A 22065-nucleotide genomic window follows, 5' to 3' on the forward strand; every position below is an offset into this window, starting at 1 on the left:
TGCGTTGATTTTAGTCAAGGAAATCGTGGGACGTACTTATTTGCCTCTTTAGCTGAGCTTTTTATTTGCTGTACACCCACAGCTTTCACAAATAAGATTGAGTAATTTGTATTCAGCAGATGATGCAAAGCTCTGGAAGTGATTTGCTTTAGGTCTGCAAGTAACTCTATAGATGGGGATGACAGATGAGTAGAGTAAATATAGAGGCTTGCCAGATCACCACTGCATCCATTCCAATGTTGACTTCCTAGCCCCACCTTAAGTATTTAGTTGCTGCTGTCAGTCCCCTGCCTCGGGGGAGCGGAAGCACTGAGTCAGTACAGAACAGACAGCTAATTTATGTACTTAAAAGCTTTGCCTCTTTCCCCCGCCACCTTGAAGTTATGCGTGGTACACATGCTCCCACGAGAGACTGAGAATAAGGGGTTCTTAACAGGCAGCCTCATCAGCCTCTAACCCTCATTTCCCTGCAGCGTGCACAGTAGTCATGGCTGATTAAGGGAACAGACTGATGCTGATGAAATGATTAGCTTGCTGCTCGCTCTGAATCCTGCCTGGGTTAAACAAGTAGCCTTAGATCTGATGCCAAAATGAAAACTGCATTCTATCACTAACCTAGGTATCTGCATCATGTACTAAAGCAGCAGTAGAGTTTAGACTGTGTGGGGTATTGGGTCTAAGTTTTTGTGTGGATGAATGATGATTCGCACAGTGCTATGCCTATATGCAAGATGTAAGCAAGACCTTTTTTTGTGTGTAAACTGTGAAACTAATGTACATTTATTGTGTAGACTGATTACAGTACAGCAGTATGCTTCATCCAGACCCCTTTAAACAATTTGTATCAACTGTGTTAAGACTTAGACATCAAATGTTAAAGTCAGTCAGCTTAACTAAACCAACCTCAGTCACCTTTTTATTTGTAGAGTAATGAATCCATGTTTCAGGCATCTTTTTATAACTTGAATGCATAGTAAATATCATAGTCCGCCTTTTCATAAATGTTAACAACTAATGTATAATTAATGTCAAAACAGACATAACTGTTTGAGACTCAATCCCTTTAATAGTTAAAGTCTATAAAGACAACAATAACATTAGTTGATACTGTATATCTTGGGTGCAGAGTGAGTGCTGTGTATATTCTCCTGTCTTTAAACCTGCATGTCCTGATTACTCTCTGTAGGTGATCACAGATCTGGAGGAGCAGCTGACCACACTGACCCAGGAGAACGCTGAGCTGAACCGTCAGAACTTCTACCTGTCCAAGCAGCTGGACGAGGCCTCTGATGAGCGAGAAGACCGTCTGCAGCTCAGCCAGGATGTGGACAGGCTGCGTCGGGAGGTGGCCGACCGCGAGATGCACCTTAACAACCAGAAACAGGTACCTGGCTGCTGGTGGTCATGGTCTGGTTATGGTTATATATGTGTGTGTGTGTGTGTGTCAGTGTGTTGTCCAGTGTGTTTGTGTGGAGGTGGACAGACAATGGTCAGTTATCTAAAACTGGTACATTGTGTTAACTTGTGGGTAGAATGGGACGATGTAAAACAGAATAAAGTTTGTTTCATTTTATTCATAATATCGCTCAATGCTAAGCTAATACTAGTGCAGTCAAGGCATTTGTTAGACCTACACACTTATTTTGGGTGAGTGAGTGAATGAAAACAGAAACTTATTTATTTTCAAGAAAACTCCACAGGGCACCTTTAAATGGTTTGTAAAGGGACATTTTGATCCAGTTCCTTGTACATATTTGAGAGCAGTTTCACAAGAGTTATCACCCTGATATAACTCAGCATTAAACAGGGAAACACTGCAGTCTTCCATCATTCTCTAAAACATCTTGGATGGGTTGTGGGTAAATGTACAAAAAATCAAACAGCTGACTTTTTAACACAATTTTTTTTTAAGTCACTCACAATGCTTGCCACTGAGCCAAAGTGTCACCGCTGTAGCCGAGTGGTTTTCAAATTTGCTGCACAAAATTACCACAAAATACCAGCTGTCATTAGTTGAACATTTAAAAAAGAATCAGTTTTCTGTTTTCCAAGACAATCGTGCTCCTTCCTCTCTACCCACTCACAGTCAGACACCAGGTTTTCACTTACTCACATTATATGATGTCTCCACAAAGCCTGTGACAGGTGACCCAGACATCTCTCCTGGCTCTGACAGTGTTAAGTGTAAATCAGGCAGCAGAAACCCTGGGAATATTTCAGTATTGTTAAGTTCTGTATTCTGGATGCAGCAAGAGAGAGTGCAAGCGAGGAGGCTGTGTGATGTGTGCGCTGCCCCTGTGGGAGGATATGTGTGTGGGTGTCCAGTAGCGCTCTCGGTCCTGATGGTTGTGTAACCAGCGATGGAAGTCATAGACGAAGGATGGGGTGGTGTGTGGGAGGGATGTGTCATCCCCATCACTCCCAGGTCGTGTCAGCTGTGGAAGCGTTGGACTTCAGAGGGCCGTGGTGTTGCTGCAGCACCGGCACAGGCTATATTTGTCTCCCAATGCTTTGTCTAAAGCAGTGTGTTGTAAGACATGAGACGCGGGGCTTTGTGTAGGCCCTGTGAATAGCACAGAAAAACATTCTGTGTCCAAACATGCCATGTAAATAGTCCCACGGGATTTCTGATGCTGGCTCGGAGCAGCCTTTTGGGTCATTATCTAAACTGTTACACAGAGATTTACATGTTACGTTAGTTGTTAGACTTGAGGTGAATTGTTTAAGCTACCATCAAATGTTCCACAGAAGCGTCTGTCTCTGGGATAATTTATTTTAGGCATGGTGCTATTTTATAGTGGCTGCTTGAATTCCATGTCTGACATGTAAATGAAGTTGCTTTTAAGCTGAACTCTTTCTACATAATGGCCTTTTACTAGCAGGTTCTAATGACAGAAAGACCAGGGAGTGGACATCCCGTATTTGTGTAATGTCATTTTGAACAGGGATACTGATCACTTCTGTTTTATATGCATTGAAGTTCAGCTATGCTAAAAATTCCCGTGCTAGCCCCACGTCTTCCTTGACAGTGAACCCTCAGCCTCGTAGCAGGCAGCAGTGAAAACTGAAGACCCGTAAGGTGACAGTGGTAGAATTTAACATAGTACATCAACTCAAGCACTGTGCGTAAAAATGATTTTGAGTTACTTGTACTTTACATGCTTCATTTTAATTCTACAGCTCTACATTTCAGATAGAAATATTTTGCTTTTTACTCCTCTGTATTTATTTGAAAACTGGTTAATTTTACATACAAAACATATGATCAAAATAAAAAGCATTATTAACTGATTAACATACTGTAGTTCAAATTAGCTTCCTGCAACAACATTAAAATACTGCCTAGATGATAATGCACCAATAATAATAATTAAATTATGTAATATTAGGGATGCACTATATGCAAAAAAAATCATCTTGCGATTTTTTTTTTTTTTTGGCAGATATTGCAATTTCAGTTGGAGTGTTTGTTTTTTATTTCATTTTCTCTGAAAAACAAATGATGATGATGTGATTTTTGTTGGGTCATGTTTGGAACAAACATGTTCCTTTACATCTGGAGAATATGATTTGTAGGATCTCTGCATCTCTGTAGCACCGCAACGCTTATGGTGTTAACAGTGCACAACAATGTGACACGTTTTACCTTTATCAAAATTTTTAGCAGCTTCTGCGATTTGGATATTGCACTTGGCCATATCATATTGCAATTTCGATTATATTTCGACTGATTGTGCAGGCCTGTGTAATACATGTAGTAATAAACTGGCAGGGGGCGTTTTTGGCAACGAGTACTTTTACTTTTGACATACTTCAAGTACATTTTGACAAAAATATTTCTGGACTTTTTCTCATTATGACTCATGTTTACATTGTGTTATTGCTACTTTTACTGAAGTCAGTGATCTAAATACATCTACTGCTACACCATGGATAGGTGACAAAACCCCAAGTTGTGATGTATAGTAATTTGTCACTGCCTTCCAAAGATCTGCCCCCCAACCCTCCTGAGAGGAAAAGGCAGGCCACCAAGGGATTTCCCAAACCCACCAAAGAGGATATAAATCACTACCACCACAAGATCCATGTTCATATTGAGTAAAAATCGTACACCGTGTGGGGAGAAACGTTATTTTTTTTAATCAACAGCACAGTTTCTGGAAATGTCTTTTGACAACAGAAGTGGTCAATATCAACAGTTTTGAAGCTGATGAGCTACACTACTCTCTCTCCTTTATAAAACTGCAGGTGTTGCTGAGAAAGAGTGACTATTGTGGAGCTATGTCCTTGGCACAGTTTGGCAGTTCTGGCAAACAGAAGGAACTTCTCATCTGAGTCTTGTTTTGTACCAGAACCTTGAGACACTGAAGACCACATGCACAATGCTGGAGGAGCAGGTTATGGAGCTGGAGACCCTGAACGACGAGCTGCTGGAGAAGGAGAGACAGTGGGATGCCTGGAGGTCGACGCTGGAGGAGGAGAAGAACCAGGCTGAGAGGAGGACCAGGGAGATCCAGAGACTGCTGGACACAGAGAAACAGAGCAGGTTACAACAACACTCATACGTACAAACATACCACATCACCACAACTGTGTGGACATTTATCGCCTAAACTGACCCCTAAATTTGTGCAAAGTTTACCTTGCACTTGTTTTAATAGTCCATGATATAATTTAACCACAAGACATGTTAAATTTTGAGACATGGTTACTGTATTAAAAAAAAAGAAAAACTCTTTTGCTATGAATGTTTGTGTTGTTATCAGTGTTGGATCTGGATCCTTACGCCTACACACACTGAACGCAGCAGGCTTGAGCATATTCTCTAGGGGTTTTTCAAAAGGTATTCTGGGAAATATATGAAATTATTTTCTGAGTTGGTGTAGGCAGGGAGGGTGGTGGAAATTGGATACACAACAGCATATTAAAAGCCAGAATTTTTAAGCATGTATTTTCCTTTCATCTGAACCCAAGTCTTTACCCTAAAGTAACCTCTTAAAAGAAAAGCAGACCAACAACTTTTTTTTTTATTTTGTTATATTTACTGTTGTGTTATGTTTACTTAAAGCCAAATTGCCGTTCAGGGACATTAAAGTTTTACTCTACCGTACTCTACTCTTGTAGAAATATAAGAATACAAACACTGACATGTGAACTGGATTTATTTGTTTTTATGTAAATTACTGTATATCATTTCAAAAGAGCCAGTGAAGGGGCTCTGCAGTAGCTCATCTGCTAGAGCACATACCAAAAACAAGGCTCCTTGTTTGAGTCCTTATCACAGTGACCCCTGTTTGAATGCATCCTGACTCTTTGCTGCATGTCATCCCCACGTTTCCTCACTCTTCACTGTCTCTATCAAATAAAAAGCACAAATGCTGGAAAAATGCATCCATCCATTATCTACACTGCTTATCCATACAGGGGTGCGGGGAGTAGAAATGATCATAAAAAATAAATATAAAAAGCCAGAAGCCAGTAGAAACATTACAGTCAAACTCAAAGAGTATGTACTTAAAGATGCAAAATAAGTAGTGTAAACAATAGTTTGCTGTTTGTTCTAGGATTCGTGCAGAGCAGCGCAGCTCGGAGTCTCGCCAGGCTGTGGAACAAGCAGTTAAAGAGCACAAAGCTGAGATCCTGGCCCTGCAGCAGGCCCTCAAAGACCAGAAACTCAAAGCTGAGAGTCTTGCAGACACTGTAAGCATTTCCACACTATTGCATAAGTATTGTAGTTTTAGCAGATGTTACAGCAAACTCGTCCTGCTCTCTGTTCTCAGTTGAATGATCTGGAGAAGAAGCATGCCATGCTAGAGATGAACGCCCGCAGTTTGCAGCAAAAGTTGGAGAGTGAGAGGGATCTGAAGCAGAGACTGCTGGATGAGGTACGTTCTGTATTTTCACTCATTGTTTTGTGCAAAAGTTTGGGCACCACTGGACAAATGACATATTTTTTGAATTTTTTAAGTTAATAGAAGTAAATACAACCCCCGCTGCAAGCATTAAAATGAGCCTGTTACTTCTTATTTCATGAACTTGAAAAACTGAAAAATGAATGGAAATTGTGGCACATGTAAACACTGTGCAGCGTTAATGCACAAACAGGGTCTACATGGAAGAATCATCAGAAGGAAACCTTACCTGCAACCTCATCACAAAAGTCTGACGTCTTCAAGGCAATATCTGGATAAGCCAATAATGTTTTGGAAACAAGTGCTGTGGACAGTTGAAGTTAAAATTAATCTCTTTGGCCACAATCACTAAAGGTGTTAGGAGAAAAAATTGAGCTGCTTTTGATGAAACGAACATCTTGTCAACTGTTCTGCAAATATTCTGGTTTGTGGTTGTGTGGCAGTCCGTGGCACAGGAAGCACTGCACACAGAGAGGGAGGAACGGATTCCACTAGACATCAACACACTCTGGAATGTGTGCAAATGTCCTTCAGTCAACAAACTGATGGTGAAAAGAGTTTGGCTTCTCCAACAGGACAATGATCTCAAGATCTCAAAAGCCACCATAAAGAAACACACACTGAAGCGTTCAGTGCGACCCTCACGGTCCCCCGACCTGAACATCATTGAAAATCTGTGGGTAGATCTTGAACACGTTATTCGAAACAGCCTAGAAATATCTCAGAACTTGAAGTGATCTGCAGAAAGAGTCGAGAATAGAAAGACTCTTCACTGGCTGCAGAAAGTGTTTGCAGGTTGTTATGTCTGCCAAATGGGGGGTTCATTTTTATTGACTTTTACCCATGCCACAATTACAGTAAAAAAAAATTCAGCTTTTCTCTTAAGTTCTCGAAAAAAAAGTTGCTTCTTTTTAATCCAAAAATCAACATAATATGTAATGTAATGCCCAAATATTTGCATGACAGTGACTATACCATTGATCTCTACAGTTTTCTTTTATTCATTTCGTGTCAAATTTCGTCTGTTTAAATGTTTGTGTGCTTGTTACTCCATGTCTCCATGATTCATGCTGTTGCTGCAAACCAATTTCCAGTATAGAAAAATTAACTTGTTTTTCTGTTGAGTCTGTTCTGTGTAAAGTCGAAGCGGTAACAAGTGTCAAACTATGATGCAAGGTTTAGCTGGTGCTATCACTGGAAGAAATCAATTGTAAGAAGCACAAGTGGCAAAGTCGCAGGGTCCAGACGGTGATGTAACAGCTGTTTTACCTCCACAGCAAGAGAAACTGCAGCAGCAGATGGATGCCCAGAAGACCCACATCTTCCGTCTGACCCAGGGGCTGCAGGATGCTCTGGACCAGACTGACCTGCTGAAAACTGAGAGGACCGACCTGGAATACCAGCTGGAGAATATCCAGGTGCTGCTACACACACGTACACATATACCTGCTCATGTATATGCACACAAAAACATATACTCTGAGGATGTCAGGTGGTTGAGTCAATACAACCACATGTTAACTTGCTGGACTGGGAACAAATCTTTCTCTCGTTTACAGTCTTGAGTTCTCCCCCACTGTTCTGTCCCTTTGTTTTAATAGTGACACCTACACACCCACACGTGCCCCCCACACTTTGATTTACCCCACAGCGTACACCCCTCTTCTCTCTGTCCCTCTGTCACCCTCTCTGTGTGAAGTGAAGTACTTGAGGAGAAATTCATGGCAGTAGTGATGTTCACTTAGCTCCACCTGCAGGCTGTGTACTCCCATGAGAAGGTGAAAATGGAGGGGACCATCACCCAGCAGACCAAGCTCATAGACTTCCTCCAGGCCCAGGCCCACGGTGGCTCCAAGAAGAAAAAGGTCAGATGAGATTATAGATTAAATTGGATTCATTTATAATTTGTCAGTCTTCCTACACAGAGCTGGATGTTTTTCTCTGCAGAGTGAGATGGTTGTTTTTGTCTCACCCAGCCACTACCACCTTACATCATACTGAAAGTGAGCAAAATGTTTCTAATCCAGCTAAGAAAAAAATATCTTTGGAGAGTTAAATAAATAGATATTTAGGAAAGGCTTGTGAATTAAAATGACATGTTTGATAATTATCACAAATTAAATTCAAGGTAGCCACAGGTGACTCACATAATGCATAAACTGTAATTACGACTTCCACCAGCTTCTTTGCACATTCAAATAAAGTTGTAGATTGATTTGATGATTTACAATCAGAATAGCATATTAATGTTTAAGTGATTAAGATTTTATGTCCTGTAGCTGAATGGTGTATGTGTATATATGTGTACAACTACTTCTTCCTGGCACAAAGGTTAGATGGAATCTGAATCTACCGGCCTTTCGTGTCTGGTCTCATGTTCTATGTTTCTCTCTGTTATTTCGTGTTGTTTCATGTCTCAGGGTCTGTTTGGACGTCGGCGGGAGGATCTGTTGGCTGCCATGGCTGCTCAGGCCCAGGCTCAGGGGCAAGGTCAAGGCCAGGTTTCCCCTGTGCCCCCCATCCAGCCGGTTCCTCTGCAGTACAGCGACATGAAGGCGGCTCTGGACAAAGAACGTGCACGCTGCTCTGAGCTGGAAGATGCTCTGCAGAAAATGAGAGCAGAGCTGCGATCTCTGAGAGAGGAAGGTCAGACTGCTCCTCTACTTTACACACCCTGTTTGCAATTCCACACACCATTAATTTTAGTGATGGTATTTTACTAACAATATATTTTTTGGGACAGTAGATAACAGTTTACTCAGCATGATAAAACAATGTATCATACACATAAATAAAAAATTGATCTAAGTTCAATTAATCAACTATTCCAACCCCAGCACTCCAATATAAAGATCATGGTAACACTACAAACCCGGCCACAGCGCGGCAGCAGATGATCATGTCTGCCATGGTAAAGTCTCCTGAGCACCAGCAGGGCCCGACCAGCCTGGCACCCTCGAACTCCGGACGCAGGAAGGAGACTGCACCCACACCTGAGGGTGAGTGAGGGGATGATGTTTACTGAAGTGAAACTTTTTCTCTCTTACAGAAACATACATGCAGACTTATAGCTTCACTGACCCTTACCTCCTCACATATGCACACACACAAACACACACACACACACACACATAGAGACACACATCTAATCTAACTCGTGAAGGATCGTTTACGGAGCTCTCACTATCCTTTTTCTTTCACACACCTTTCAGAGAGAAGGAGGGTCACTTTTGAAAGTAAGTTGTCCAAACTAATGGTTTCTGCAGTTTGGTCTCTTATCTCTCGTCTCCTTTTGCGTCATCCACATCCTTGAAAGGCCAGATTTTAAAAGCTCTGCACTTTTATAAAATGTCAGATCCCACCAGGCTGGTCAGGTGAGGCTGAGACATCTTCAAGTAAATTTCCTTCTTTTCAGTGCACAGCTTTAGAAATCTGAAGCATTTTATCTTGGCTGCTGAAGCTTAGCCAACCTGATTTGCAGACCTATTTGCTCTGCTCTTTACCTCACTACAATCCCACCCGAACATGACATCATACACTAACAGAGGTGGACCGTACGATAAACTCACAAAACGCTGTTTGAACCCACACTGTGAAAAAAACTAAAGGTGTTATTCAGTCATTGTATTTCTCTGTTTCCATATTTCTTCTCACAAGAGATTCAAGGTTACAACAAAAGAGTTCAGACTGGATGATCCTTATCTCAGGGGCAGCACAGTGGTGCAGTGGTTAACACTCGCCTCACAGCAAGAAGCTTCTGTGTTCAGAACCTGGGGCCTGGAGCCTTTTTTGCATGTTCCCCCTGTGTTTGTGTGGGTTCCCTCTGGGTACTCTGACTTCCAAAGACATGCATGTTAGGTTAATTGGTGACTCTAAAAATTGCCCATAGGTGTGAGTGTGAGTGTGACTGGTTGTTTGTCTGTATGTGTCAGCCCTGTGATAGACTGGTGTCCTGTCCGGGGTGTGCCCCGCCCTCGCCCAGTGTCAGCTGGGATTGACCCCAGCCGCCTGCGACCCTGTACGGATAAGCCTTATAGATAATGGTTGGATGTTCCTTATCTCATCTCATGTTGTTGTAACCTGATATTGATGATTGTGAGGAAATTTGGAGATTGTGACAGCAACAATAAAAAGTAAAAAGAAAAGGAAAACATAAGTAGAAAACAACCATAAGAAAAATACTATGAGCTATAAACTATAAGGGCAATACAATATTATTTTGTGATTATAGAACAGATGTTGATAAATAAACTGATAAAATTCATAAATTATCATTAACTGTTCAAGTTGTTTGCTGTGATGTGTTCATGTTGAGATAATTATGTACAAGTGAACATTTGTGTTTATGTGTTAAGACTTGTACAAGTTGTCCAACATCATGAGACCAAAAGTTGTACAGAAAGTGTTGTGTATAGACTTGCACACAAAGAAAAACAGACACGCAACAGAGAACTTGATATCGACTGGATGATGCCTTTAAAATGCTGCAGTGAGTGGGCACAAGCAAACGGATTGATTAAATCGATATTCTTTTTCGAGCATTTTTGTCTTCAGAGTTTACTTGCTTATGCATTTTGCTAAACATTTTCCAGTTCTTTTGGAGACCTTCTTTTGTTGAACTGATTTCATAGCTGGTATGGCATGGTGCTCTGAGGGTCTGAAGTGATTGATGTACCTGTCACAGTAAGACGTACTGTAGCTGCCTGCCCTCACTGTGTTCCCCCGACTGTATTCAGAGTATAGCCGTCGTTTGAAGGACAGTCAGAGAGACAGAGAGAGGGAGAGAGAGAGAGTGGTGCACCACAACACCCCACACCGCTTCACAGTGGGACTCAACATGAGAGCTGCCAAGTGTACTGTGTGCCTGGATACTGTGCACTTTGGTCGCCAAGCCGCTACCTGTCTCGGTGAGTTACGTGTGTGTCCACATGGACGGTCCTGAACTCAGTGATCCCCTTTCTCTTCATGTAAACTGGAAAAAAGATAAAAGCATTTTACAATGAATGAGAATTAAAACAAAATTTTAGCCTTTTGTTTCTTTTTGTTATGTTTTGCTGTTGTATAGTGGATATTGTGATATGGACGATGATGAATAAGAGTATTATTAGAATGAGTGGGACCATAGTGATGGTCGCTGCTGTTGCCTCTCACTCACTCCCAGTCTTTTTTTATAACACCACATTTTTGTGTCTGAGACCACTGTTTGAAATGTTCAATCTTCCAATCTTAGAAAAACAAAAGAAACAAAAATGAAAGCAAAATTTGTTGGTGATGTGAAAAAAATAAAATAAATGTTTAGATTTTTCATTTACACTCCTCTTTGTAGCCTTTGCTAAGATACCCCTGTTCCTTTTGTGCCACAGGATGACACAAAGGTGTGTGGAGAGGAGCCAAAACCTTGTCTGGCATTGCACGTTCTTTCACAGTGTTTTTTCTCCTCAGAGTGTCATGCTTTGTGCCACCCAAAATGCTCCCCCTGCCTTCCAGCCACATGTGGCATGTCCAGCGACTGCTCACTGCATCTGTCTGAGGGCCTGTGTCGGGACAAAGGCAGCTCTTCGAGCCAGCAGCTCAAAGAAGCAGGTGGACACATGCACCTGGAGGGCTGGATGAAACAGCCCAGGTTAGCCATGGACACAGTGATGTGATTGTTTAAGCTTTTCTTGCACTGTTCTTTACCTGCTGCAGACCAGGGTTCACAAATCCTACTATTAACCCCTTAACAGACACCACAGTTTTTGTGCGCAACCCTTTACTTTACAGCCATAACCCTGCTCTCGTTTGAAAGGTAACTCTTTAAATTTTACAAAAAGTCAGAATGAGGAGCTGACTGCTGAGCCGAGTTTGCAGAGGTACAAACATGGTGGAAAAATTAGTTCCCCTGTTGTTTATGGCCTAATAAAGGGAATGTAAGGCCTGAAGTAGGACCTTTTGTGTGGAGAACATTTTGGAGTCACAGCCACAAGCCTGAACCAACTCTGTGCTAACAGCTGTTGCAGGGTTATGAGGATCCTAAAATGCTTTGCACAGCCGACTGAGTTTTTCAAACAATGTGTAATTTGTCAAGGTTGTGTGAAGAGCGTCCAGTCCAGTACAGACCAAAACACACCTAAAGCAGCTCTGCTGAGGCCCAAGTGTCACACAGATAGGAAAGTGTATCTTACAAGGTTGTCCGAGAAACTCAACAGGCAACAAGATTTTGGTTTATGCAGTTGTGTGAAGATGCATGGAAGCTATAGTGGCCCAGGGTAGTTTGTCTTTATTTACACAGGTGACAAAAAAAGGAAAAATCTTAATAAATGAGCAGAGAAAGTTAAACACAGATGCCTCCATACAGAGCACAAGATGTCACTGAACAGTTTAATGAGTATTAAAACAAAAAATGACGAGGAGGACTGAAGCTGTTCTAGAGGTTAACAGCAGTGCATATACTGTATATCCATTATTCCATGCCCTTCACACCTGTTGGCCTATTTGTCTCAAGCAGTAAAGTTTGTGAGTGTAAAAATTGGAAGACCACAAGGCAAGGACTCAAAAGCATGACCCAGGCAAAACCTGGGCTCCAGAAAAATCCAAATCTTAAGTGGAAAGGCGAGGTCAAAAAACTGAGCAAAGAGTACAACCTGGAACACTAACACTCGAAATGACTTGACCACACAAGAGCTAAAGTTAAGAAAAAGAAAACATGAGCTAAGATGCAGAGCGGGACATGACAGTGAGGCTGTGTCATCTCCTCCCACTGATCAGGCAGCCTGTTGTTACTAAACACAGGCCCTATCAGGCACTCTCTGTAATGTTCTGTTTGGAAAAATCCACCCATCTGGTACCTAAACCAAATTAAACAAAGGCATTTGTAGAGATTTCTGCAAAACTGTTCATCTGTGCTTTGTAATGATGCAGTTGCCTTGTGTGTTTGCAGGAATGGGAAGCGAGGCCAAGGCTGGGAGAGAAAATATGTGGTCCTGGACGGGACTAAAGTGTCCATCTATGAGACAGAGCCCAGAGAAGGTTGTCTTTCTCTCTTTCTTTTTTAACCTTCCTGGCTATTAAATAGAATATCAGAATGAATATACCCACTGGAGTTGTCAGATACCACCACAGTCACAGATCTGTTGGTTGTGTGTGTGTCACTCAGACTCAGTGAAGCCCCTGGAGGAGTTTGACCTGTGTCTGTCAGATGGAGAGGTAGTGGTTCATGGAGCTGTAGGGGCATCTGAGCTGCCAAACACCGCCAAGTCAGGTAGAATCAAAGATACCAAGACTGTATACTCATGTTTTATGGTCCTCTAAACGAGTAAGAGGAGAGGAGAGGCTGCCTGCAAACTGAAGCATGTTCTGATTAATGAGAAACCATTAAAACTAGAGACGTGTTCTGAAGTCATACCTTACCTCTGTTCCCTGTGTGTCAGATGTTCCCTACGTCCTGAAGCTGGAGTCCCGTTGTCACGCCCCCTGCTGGCCTGGACAGTATATATTCTTCATGGCTCCCAGTTTCCCAGACAAACAGCGCTGGGTGGCTGTCATGGAGTCTGTGGTGGCCGGGGGGCGAGCTTCACGGGAGAAGGCCGAGGCCGACGCAGTGAGTATCTCTGGAGCAGGCAAGGGGTGACAGGGGCAGCTGCCTCTCTGCGTCCTCGCTGTCTGCTGACTGAAGTAAACCATTACAACCGCAGTCACAGATAACTGCCATGTCTATGGCTGCGGTTGTAAACTCACTGTTTGACTGTATGGGGGCTATTCATGAGGAGCAGATTTACCCTCTGTGGTTATTTTAGACTTTAGGTTTAGACTTGAATGGATAACCCCCCAGTTTCACTTATATGTGTCTTTAATTGTTCCCTTCTTCTCTCCTCTTCTCTTTCTCTCCTCTCTCTCTTTGTCTTTCTCACTCCTGTTTGTTGCTTTTTCATCATGCCACATTGTCGTCCGGTATATGGGCATGTTTTGTTGATTTGCTCTGTTCTGCCCATTCCATTGGGTTTCATTGCACACATAGGCTGCTGTGTCCAAAAGACAAATGGTTCTGTCTCCTCTGGTCCAGGTAAAGAGATAAGATATAGATACAATACTTACTGACACACACACACACCGAACACACACACACGAGGCACGCAGTAGTGCATGTGTCTGCCATTGTGTTGGTTGGTCACCCCCCGCCCCCGCTCTCACCTCACCTGCTGTGACCACTCCTCACTCTCACTATCCTCATGTCCTGTACAATATCTGTGTTGATGTGATAGTTTGAATTTTGCTGAAATGTTCTGCCCTCTCTCTGGTGTCCTGTTTGATAACCACACTACACAAACTCTCACCAAGATGTCTGATCATCTTTGGGTTGATCCTCCTCGGTTGTCCTGTCCAGAGGACCAGGGATCAGACAGCAGGTTTTTTATCTGCTGGTGTATTCGTCTGTGTTTCTTTCCCCCCTGCCCCTCTGCACACTCTTAAGAGACTGGGACTCAAGTCATGTGACTGTGAGACTCAAATCACAAACCGGTCTAAATAAGCTGTACTTAAATTTACAGTTTGGAGGATCTATAGTTGATCACAGAATAAATCAAATTGACTTAAAACTAAACTAGTCTTTACTTGACTTGAACACTGTCCCATAGCTCTGCTATTGCCTGTTCATCAACAGGTAAATTCATGTTAACCTCATACTAACTTTATTCTTCATGGAATACATATTGACAAAAAAAAACTTTCTGTAGATTATGTGAGTTCTATGTTGAGCTCTAGCTGATAAAAGCTATAACAGTAAATGTTATATTATTGTTGTGGTAATGTTTGAAGTTGTGGCTCTTAAACTGCTGCTGCTCATTTTGATAACTTACTCTAATAAATCCAAAGAGAATATGTAGACTTTTATTACAATTTTACATTTAAATGTTAACACTTTAATGGTCTCAGATTTTGGCAGAGCACATTTTAAGTTGTGATCTAAAAAATGTGTCTTATGTAAGTCAGTCTGATCGATCATCTCTGGCAGAGCTGTTATGTTAGGGGTTCAGTTTTCAGAAAAAGCCTTTTCAGGTGGTTTGCTTCCAGGAAGTAAACAGCAGAAACACCTCTGCCCTGAGGTCTGTAAATGGTGGAGTTTTCATAGACAGCAGATAATCTCATTATAATTTCAGAGGCTTACTGAACACATGGAAATGAATGCTATTGAAAAAACATTTGATGAGTTTCTGATATTTTTTGAGAAACCTGCTGAACCAGTCTTCTGAGTTGTCTTTAATGTTAAAGTTTTCAATGGAAATACAGGCACTAATGAGGAAGCTCCAGAAAGATGCTGCTAATACTGTTAATACTGAGTGGACTTAAACTGCTGCTCCTCGCATAGGGCTGTGCAGATCAAAGTGAACAGGAACTATTAGTTTATTTATTCATTTTTAAAAAGTTTCATGTTTATGTCATATATAAAATGTTTTCCTATCAAGTTTTAGACATGCAATTAAAAACTTGACTGAAGAAAAATTGTAAATAAACTTTTACTGTAAATGGACATCTTGACTGTCTGGCAGATGCTCAGAAATGAAAGTGTGTGGTCAAAGGTTTAACAGCCAGCCTTGAAACATGAACTGAAACCTGGACACTGACTTGTGACTTGGTCCCACCTCTGATGCTGTTAACCTGCACACAGCTACATGCCCCCTCTGTCCTGCTCCTCTGCTGCCTCCCCCTGAGGTCACATTGAGGTCGTGACCCAGCTGACCCCTCACCTCTCTCTGCTCTTACAGAAGCTGCTGGGAAACTCTCTACTAAAGCTGGAGGGAGATGATAGGCTGGATATTAACTGCACCCTCCCTCTCACAGATCAGGTACTGGTGAAGAACATAACATAATTCATCAGTCATTTCTATTTTTAGACATTTTGAATTTTAATCATTTAGAAAACACTTTTTTCCACAGTAGCAGTTATGTTCAAAAGTAGAATAATCTTAATTAATGAAGGGACATGGAGCACAGAGCAGCTGCTCGGAGCTCACTGCCAAGGTTTTACCACATGTTGCTCCTGTTTGAAGTTTCACCATGTTCACAAGAATAATTGAGGTTATGCTTACGACTGTGTTTTGTTGCTGTGCTGCAGATCGTTCTGGTGGGCTCTGAAGAGGGCCTGTATGCCCTGAACGTTATCAAGAACTCCCTGACTCACATCCCTGGTCTAGGATCAGTCTTTCAGATCCACATCATCAAAGAGCAGGAGAAACTGCTGATGATTGTTGGTGAGATGTCCAGCTTTGATTATAACTGTCTACTGAGCAGCAGGATTTGAGTCTCGACCTTTAGTTCATTAAACACAGGAAGTGAGTGTTGCTCCTAAATCAAAAAGCTCATATGTCCTAATCAGCATAATTGAGGCGTCACAATTATCCATCATTGAAATCTCTGAAAGACTCCTTGTCCTGGAGCACCAGCCACTGTGTAACATCTGTCTGTGCGTGCTGCAGGGGACGAGAGGGCGCTGTGTCTGGTGGAGATAAAGAGAGTGAAGCAGTCTCTGGCCCAGTCCCACCTGCCCAGCCAGTCTGAACTGGCTCCCTACATCTTTGAGACAGTGAAGGGCTGCCATCTGTTTGCTGCTGGGAGGGTAGGTCTTCTTCTCCTCTCTGAGGAGCTGCTTCACGACTTTCTTATCTGCTGGTGGATAAATGTCAACATACAAACTGCGTTTAGAAAGAGACGTGTGTGTTTTCTTTACAGATAGACAACGGTCCTTGTATATGTGCTGCGATGCCTAACAAGATCACCATTCTGCGCTACAACGACAATCTCAACAAATACTGTATTCGTAAGGTGGGTATGACCTATCATACGTATCCATATACAGTTGTGTTTATTGTGACAGTTACACTATACCATAATATACAGTGGAAGGTAAAAAAAAAAAACACCACAAAGAGCAGTGTTATGAAATAAAAAGAGACGAGTTATCAAGATAAAAAGAGAGAAAATGATTGGAACGCAAAGGACATATGAGTATTGATACTTGTGTGATACCAGTGAGAATATGAAGCCATATGAAAATGTTCTATGTCAGTAAAAAAGGTGAATTTCATCAAATGAAGTGTGTGTCATTCCTAATTAAAAAGTGGCTGTAATACATGGATATACTGAAATGTTTTTCCAAATACAAAAGAGAATGACAGATTTGAAAAGTGGAGGCCTTTTACCATCATAAACACTTCTTGTTCTTGTTCCAAATGTACCATATTTAAATAGAGCTAAGAACTGTCTTTTGCTCACGTCCAAATCCTTCATCTCACAGGAAATTGAAACTCTGGAGCCCTGCAGCTGCATCCATCTGACCAGCTACAGCATCATAATTGGCACCAACAAGTTCTACGAGATTGAAATGAAGCAGTTTGTGCTGGAGGGTGAGGACATTAAGTGTTTGTTTTGATTTAGAAACAGACACATAAAAATTTAACAGCAGTTTTGGTGTTTTTCTTCCACTCTATTCAAAGGGAAATCACTACATTTATTTGAGGCCTATAGTAGAATATAAAGTGGCTACAGAAAGTATTCAGACTTTCACTTTTGCCCACTTTGTGTTGTAGATTTAATTATAATTGTAGCCACTGCAGTTGTAGTAGTAATAGTATAGACTATTTTCAGATAAAGATTTTTAAATTCCGTAATGATATAAAATACAACTTATTGTTTTCCAGTAAAATAACTACCCAACCACTGACAGGGACCCTTCTGCCTGGGTTCTTGCAGACAGTTATTCTATAAGACATCCTGGGGGGAGCATTTTTGCCTTAACTGGGTCCAGACTGGTGCCCAGGATCATACAGCAGACACGAGGCAATGACAGGATGCAAGGGATGCAGTGTTGTCCTATTTAACCCCGGACATCAGGGGCCGGTCTCATGAAGCAGGATCTTGTTTTCTGGATCACTGTGCACAGTGAAACAGACTCAGTGTTTCACCCAGGTCCTCGGTTTTGTCCACTGCAGAGTTCTTGGATAAGAACGACGTGTCACTGGCCTCAGCAGTGTTTGCAGCCTCGTCCCACAGTTTCCCCATCGCCATCATGCAGGTGGCCAGCAACATGCAGAAGGAGGAATACCTGCTGTGTTTTCACGGTGCGTTCAAGTGAACAAACACTCTACACACTCATCTGTGTTACCGTCTACAGCAGAGACAGTGAAGTGCTCTCAGTGTGGTAGAGGATAGGATACGAGATAACTACAATCACTGTGAGGCAACAACCACCAGTATGAACACAAAAGTACAGTATACTTTTACTTTTCACCTCCTACCCTCTCTCCATGTTTCTTCTTTTTACTAGTAATTCCAGCCATAAAATTGTACATTGTAAATGTGTCTGATTCTTACCTTTAGACGTGAACTGACACTGTTACTGATACTTCTGCCTGCACACACGACTCGTACTGTCCTGTCTGGAGGTGGGGCACAATAGGAGGCAGACAGAGGAGTGTGTAGTAATCTCTCTTTGTGCGACAGAGTTTGGAGTGTTCGTGGACACATACGGACGAAGAAGCCGCACTGAGGAAATTAAGTGGAGCCGTCTGCCTTTGTCCTTTGGTATGTAAACCTTGTTACTCCTACAGCTTTGTGCTGCATTAATACAGCATCAAATTTTAACATCTGCATAATCCCATTCTTGTCTGGTGCAGCCTACAGAGAGCCTTACCTGTTTGTCACCTACTTCAACTCCCTGGATGTCATCGAGGTCCAGGGACATGCTGCTCTGGGGTGAGGCGGACCAGCGAAGTTGTACCAGACTTTAACTGTTTTTGGTTGTGTGCTGTATTTCCCACATCACTGTCCTTGCTTCTAGTCCTACAGTGCTGGCCCACCTAGACATCCCAAACCCTCGCTACCTGGGCCCTGCCATCTCCTCCGGGGCCATTTACCTGGCCTCTTCCTACCAGAACAAACTGCGGGTCATCTGCTGTAAGGGAAGTCTGATCAGAGAGTCTGGAGAACTGCAGCGGACCGGCTCCAGCCGAGGGTCAGCTCCCTCTGTCACGTTTGATCCTCTCTGTACTTTAGTTTAAACGAAACAAAAAAAAAATAGAGAGAGAAAAAAAAATTAATTACCCTGTGTGGGAGAGACTGAAAACACTTGAACACCTACAAAACACTCACAAAAGCAAATCACCTCAAAACACATTAATTGTGGACTTTCATAGGTGGAAACTTCAACCACTAGGATTGAGGTTTTTGTTGGTGACTGGGCCAACAGCGCCATCTGCTGCACAGATATGAGATGTTCCTGGTTTTCCTAATAGCACTGTGAGACACTGTAGTGACACGCTGCCCCCTGCTGTGTTTCCCACAGTAGTCCCAGTAAGCGAGGCCCGCCCACCTACACAGAGCACATCACCAAGCGCTTGACCTCCGGGCCCGGCAGCCACGACGGCCTGCATCGAGAGCCCAGCACCCCGCATCGGTACCGGGAGGGCCGCACCGAGTTCAGACGGGACAAGTCTCCTGCCCGACCGCTGGACAGAGAGAAGTCCCCCGGCAGGGTGCTGGACAGTCGCAGGGAGAGGTCCCCTGGGAGATTCGGGGACAGCACCCGACTCCATGCTGGGTCTGTCCGAACGCAGCTCGCCCCTGTTAATAAGGTGCAGTGAGGGTGTGTCGGTGGGAGGGGGTTCTTTCATACATGTCCCCAAATGTCCCCAGATCAGTTCCACCCAGAGTCATACAGCTCTTTCTTTGCTTCCTGTCTGATATCAACTGGTCAGTGAGCTCAACAACAAAAACCAATGTCACACACACACACCACACAGGAGGGTTCATCACTGAGCATTTGATATGCACCTAAATCTGTAGTTTAGACCTATGGCTCCCAACCTTGTGTGTGACCCTTAATAACCCAGAAATTCAATTATGTAAATTAAAATCCAAGACAATCCGTTGTTCAGCAAAACAAGAAATGTGGAAATAAAAGGAAAAATGTGTGAAAGCAGGATAAAACAGAAATAATATAAAAAACAATATAAAAATTGTTAAAATAATAACAAACCATATATATAATCTCCAATATTATAATAGTTCTAATCAGAGATATTGAGATAATTATTTCAGCATAGAGAAAAAGAGAAAGTATGAGAGCACACTGAAAGAAACAAATGCAGATCTTGCTTCTGGTAGCAAAGGTTTTTTAATATTTATTGAACACTTTGCTTCTTGGATTTGATTATAATCTGTATAATCTATAATTCATCCAGTAACAGAGCTGCTCTGTTTCCGGCTGCTAGACCCAGTTCTGTTCTGTAGAGTTTCAGGCGCTGCATCATTCCCACTTCACATCTTTGAGCTCTTGATCTGTTCTTGCAGGTCAGTTCGTTGCCCATCTGTACTTTACTGTCAGTTAACGAGTAAACCTCCAGGATCTTTATCAGTACGTCGATCTCAAATTGTAGTTCAGCATCAAATGTGTCATGAAACCAAACAACTAAATAAGACAGGTGCACAGAGTGGCATGTTTCTTTGTTACCATCAACACACAGACTGTAGTTTATTTTCACTCTGTCCTGCTGCTGTAAATACTCTGTACACCAAATGCGAATTTATCCGCCCCTGAAAATAGTCCGCAACAAATGCACCATTTCCTCCTGTTTGAACAAGCCCAGCTGTTATTAGATATTGTTTATTTTAATTGACTCTCTTGCCAGTTTAAGATATTCACACACCTGCTGAGGTTTAACAGCTGCTTCTTCATTTTTAATGACGTGTACACTGATGTTATGATTGAGAGTATCACTGGTAGAAATGGTGTTGGTGATAATTAGTTCTGACTCTTTGTTCCTGCTCTCGGCTTACAGGTGTGGGACCAGTCATCAGTGTGAACCCAGTTCCTCACTGCTGGAGGTTTGAAGAGAAACTACAGGAAACCCTTGATCCTCGTGCAAGCACACACACACACACACACACACACACACACACACGCACACACACGTCACTCAGGCTAACTGTCAGCCCCATTGCCTGTACATAGTGCAGTCTCAGTTCCTCGTTCGACAACACCAAAACCTGCACTGGGAGACGTCTCCTGCGACAATCCTCTGTTTTCTGACACGTGCTTTCATGGGAGAAATCCCGCAGTAGATTCGGTGGCAGGGAGCCTACACTGATCTACAGATCAAGAGAATCTACTTTATAATATATACTCAAAGTTGTAAATATTGCTGTCTGAGTTTTTATAGATAAAGGGAATAGTCGGCTGGTAAAGCCATGTCTATTTTTTTTAAAAATGAGTTTCTAAAGATGTTGCAGGGAGATTAATGATGTCGTTGGTTAAGAAATATTATCTAAGGATTTCATTAGAGTCTGAAATATCACATTAGGTTTTTTCTCTGTTCAGAGAATCAAACTGACATTTAATTACTCACATAAATCATGAAGAGAAGCTCTGAGGAAGCAACACTTTGCACACGAGATTGGATTTGAACAGGAGTTAAAGACTTGTTCTTGTTACATGACCAGTCTTCTTTCTTTGGATCAAATGTATGGTCCTCTTGACTAAATAGCCTTTGATATATAATTGCATATGATTGCTTTATTGACAGTCGTCGTCCGGCCATACTTTGTAAAACAATTATTAAGCAATGTTTTGCTCCAAGTGTTCCTTGTGTTGCTTTTAGCAAACCTAAGATGAAGAAACACGCAGCTCTGCCTCTGATGCCGGACGTTGTGCAGTCAGGACGGCTGACGCCACCTCAGCTTGCTCTTACTCCGCCGCCGCTGCTGTTGATTATGGTACAGATGTCCCGTGTCTGTGCAGTGATATGAAGTCTAGTAATCGTCAGGGGTCGTCACTTTCTAGTATCGTTTCTTTAGAGCCAGTATGACCACCTCCATTCGTCACATCAGTGAGCATGACTAACTTAGAGCAGCACTTGTCGCTTTACGATCTTGATTCTTTCTCTTAGTTGTTCTTTTCTGTCATGTATTCACTTGAATTTGCATTCAATAAGTAGACATTGATGTTAGACAGTATTGACAGTATGATTTCTAGAGATGTATACCAGTACATGCATTAAACATGATTGAAGTGTTTGACTGTTTTAATCTTTGTGTGTGTGTGTGTGTGTGTGTGTTCAGTTGCAGATATTCCACCGTGTCAGTTTGTGTCAGTGAGAGCAGGTATCAGGTGCTGCTAGCAGAC

The 22065-nt window shown here is 42.3% G+C and overlaps 1 protein-coding gene across 5 annotated transcripts in view; it reads left to right on the plus strand.

Moving 5' to 3' along the window:
• Positions 1–21956, plus strand: part of LOC139623624 (citron Rho-interacting kinase) — a 50962-nt gene extending 29006 nt beyond the window's left edge. For 2 of the 5 annotated variants that reach the window (XM_071481980.1, XM_071481978.1), the window contains exons 16-40: positions 1187–1384; positions 4353–4546; positions 5565–5700; positions 5781–5885; positions 7190–7330; positions 7658–7777; positions 8333–8558; positions 8750–8911; positions 9125–9148; positions 10649–10819; positions 11355–11535; positions 12832–12920; positions 13048–13152; positions 13322–13491; positions 15653–15733; positions 16003–16138; positions 16364–16503; positions 16617–16709; positions 17182–17290; positions 17876–18004; positions 18387–18467; positions 18560–18638; positions 18724–18897; positions 19228–19516; positions 20723–21956. In XM_071481980.1, the coding sequence (XP_071338081.1) occupies positions 1187–1384; positions 4353–4546; positions 5565–5700; positions 5781–5885; positions 7190–7330; positions 7658–7777; positions 8333–8558; positions 8750–8911; positions 9125–9148; positions 10649–10819; positions 11355–11535; positions 12832–12920; positions 13048–13152; positions 13322–13491; positions 15653–15733; positions 16003–16138; positions 16364–16503; positions 16617–16709; positions 17182–17290; positions 17876–18004; positions 18387–18467; positions 18560–18638; positions 18724–18897; positions 19228–19516; positions 20723–20746 (3357 nt within the window). In that variant the 3' untranslated portion in view covers positions 20747–21956. The remainder of the gene's footprint in view (positions 1–1186; positions 1385–4352; positions 4547–5564; positions 5701–5780; positions 5886–7189; positions 7331–7657; positions 7778–8332; positions 8559–8749; positions 8912–9124; positions 9149–10648; positions 10820–11354; positions 11536–12831; positions 12921–13047; positions 13153–13321; positions 13492–15652; positions 15734–16002; positions 16139–16363; positions 16504–16616; positions 16710–17181; positions 17291–17875; positions 18005–18386; positions 18468–18559; positions 18639–18723; positions 18898–19227; positions 19517–20722) is intronic. The other 3 variants (XR_011691562.1, XM_071481981.1, XM_071481982.1) reach the window with 3 other exon arrangements.
• The last annotated feature ends 109 nt before the right edge of the window (positions 21957–22065 follow it).

The sequence above is a fragment of the Trachinotus anak genome, unplaced genomic scaffold, assembly GCF_046630095.1.
Source record: "Trachinotus anak isolate AG129_WGS33_773 ecotype Australia unplaced genomic scaffold, CSIRO_AGI_Tana_v1 ptg000008l, whole genome shotgun sequence".
Taxonomy (NCBI): Eukaryota; Metazoa; Chordata; class Actinopteri; order Carangiformes; family Carangidae; genus Trachinotus; species Trachinotus anak.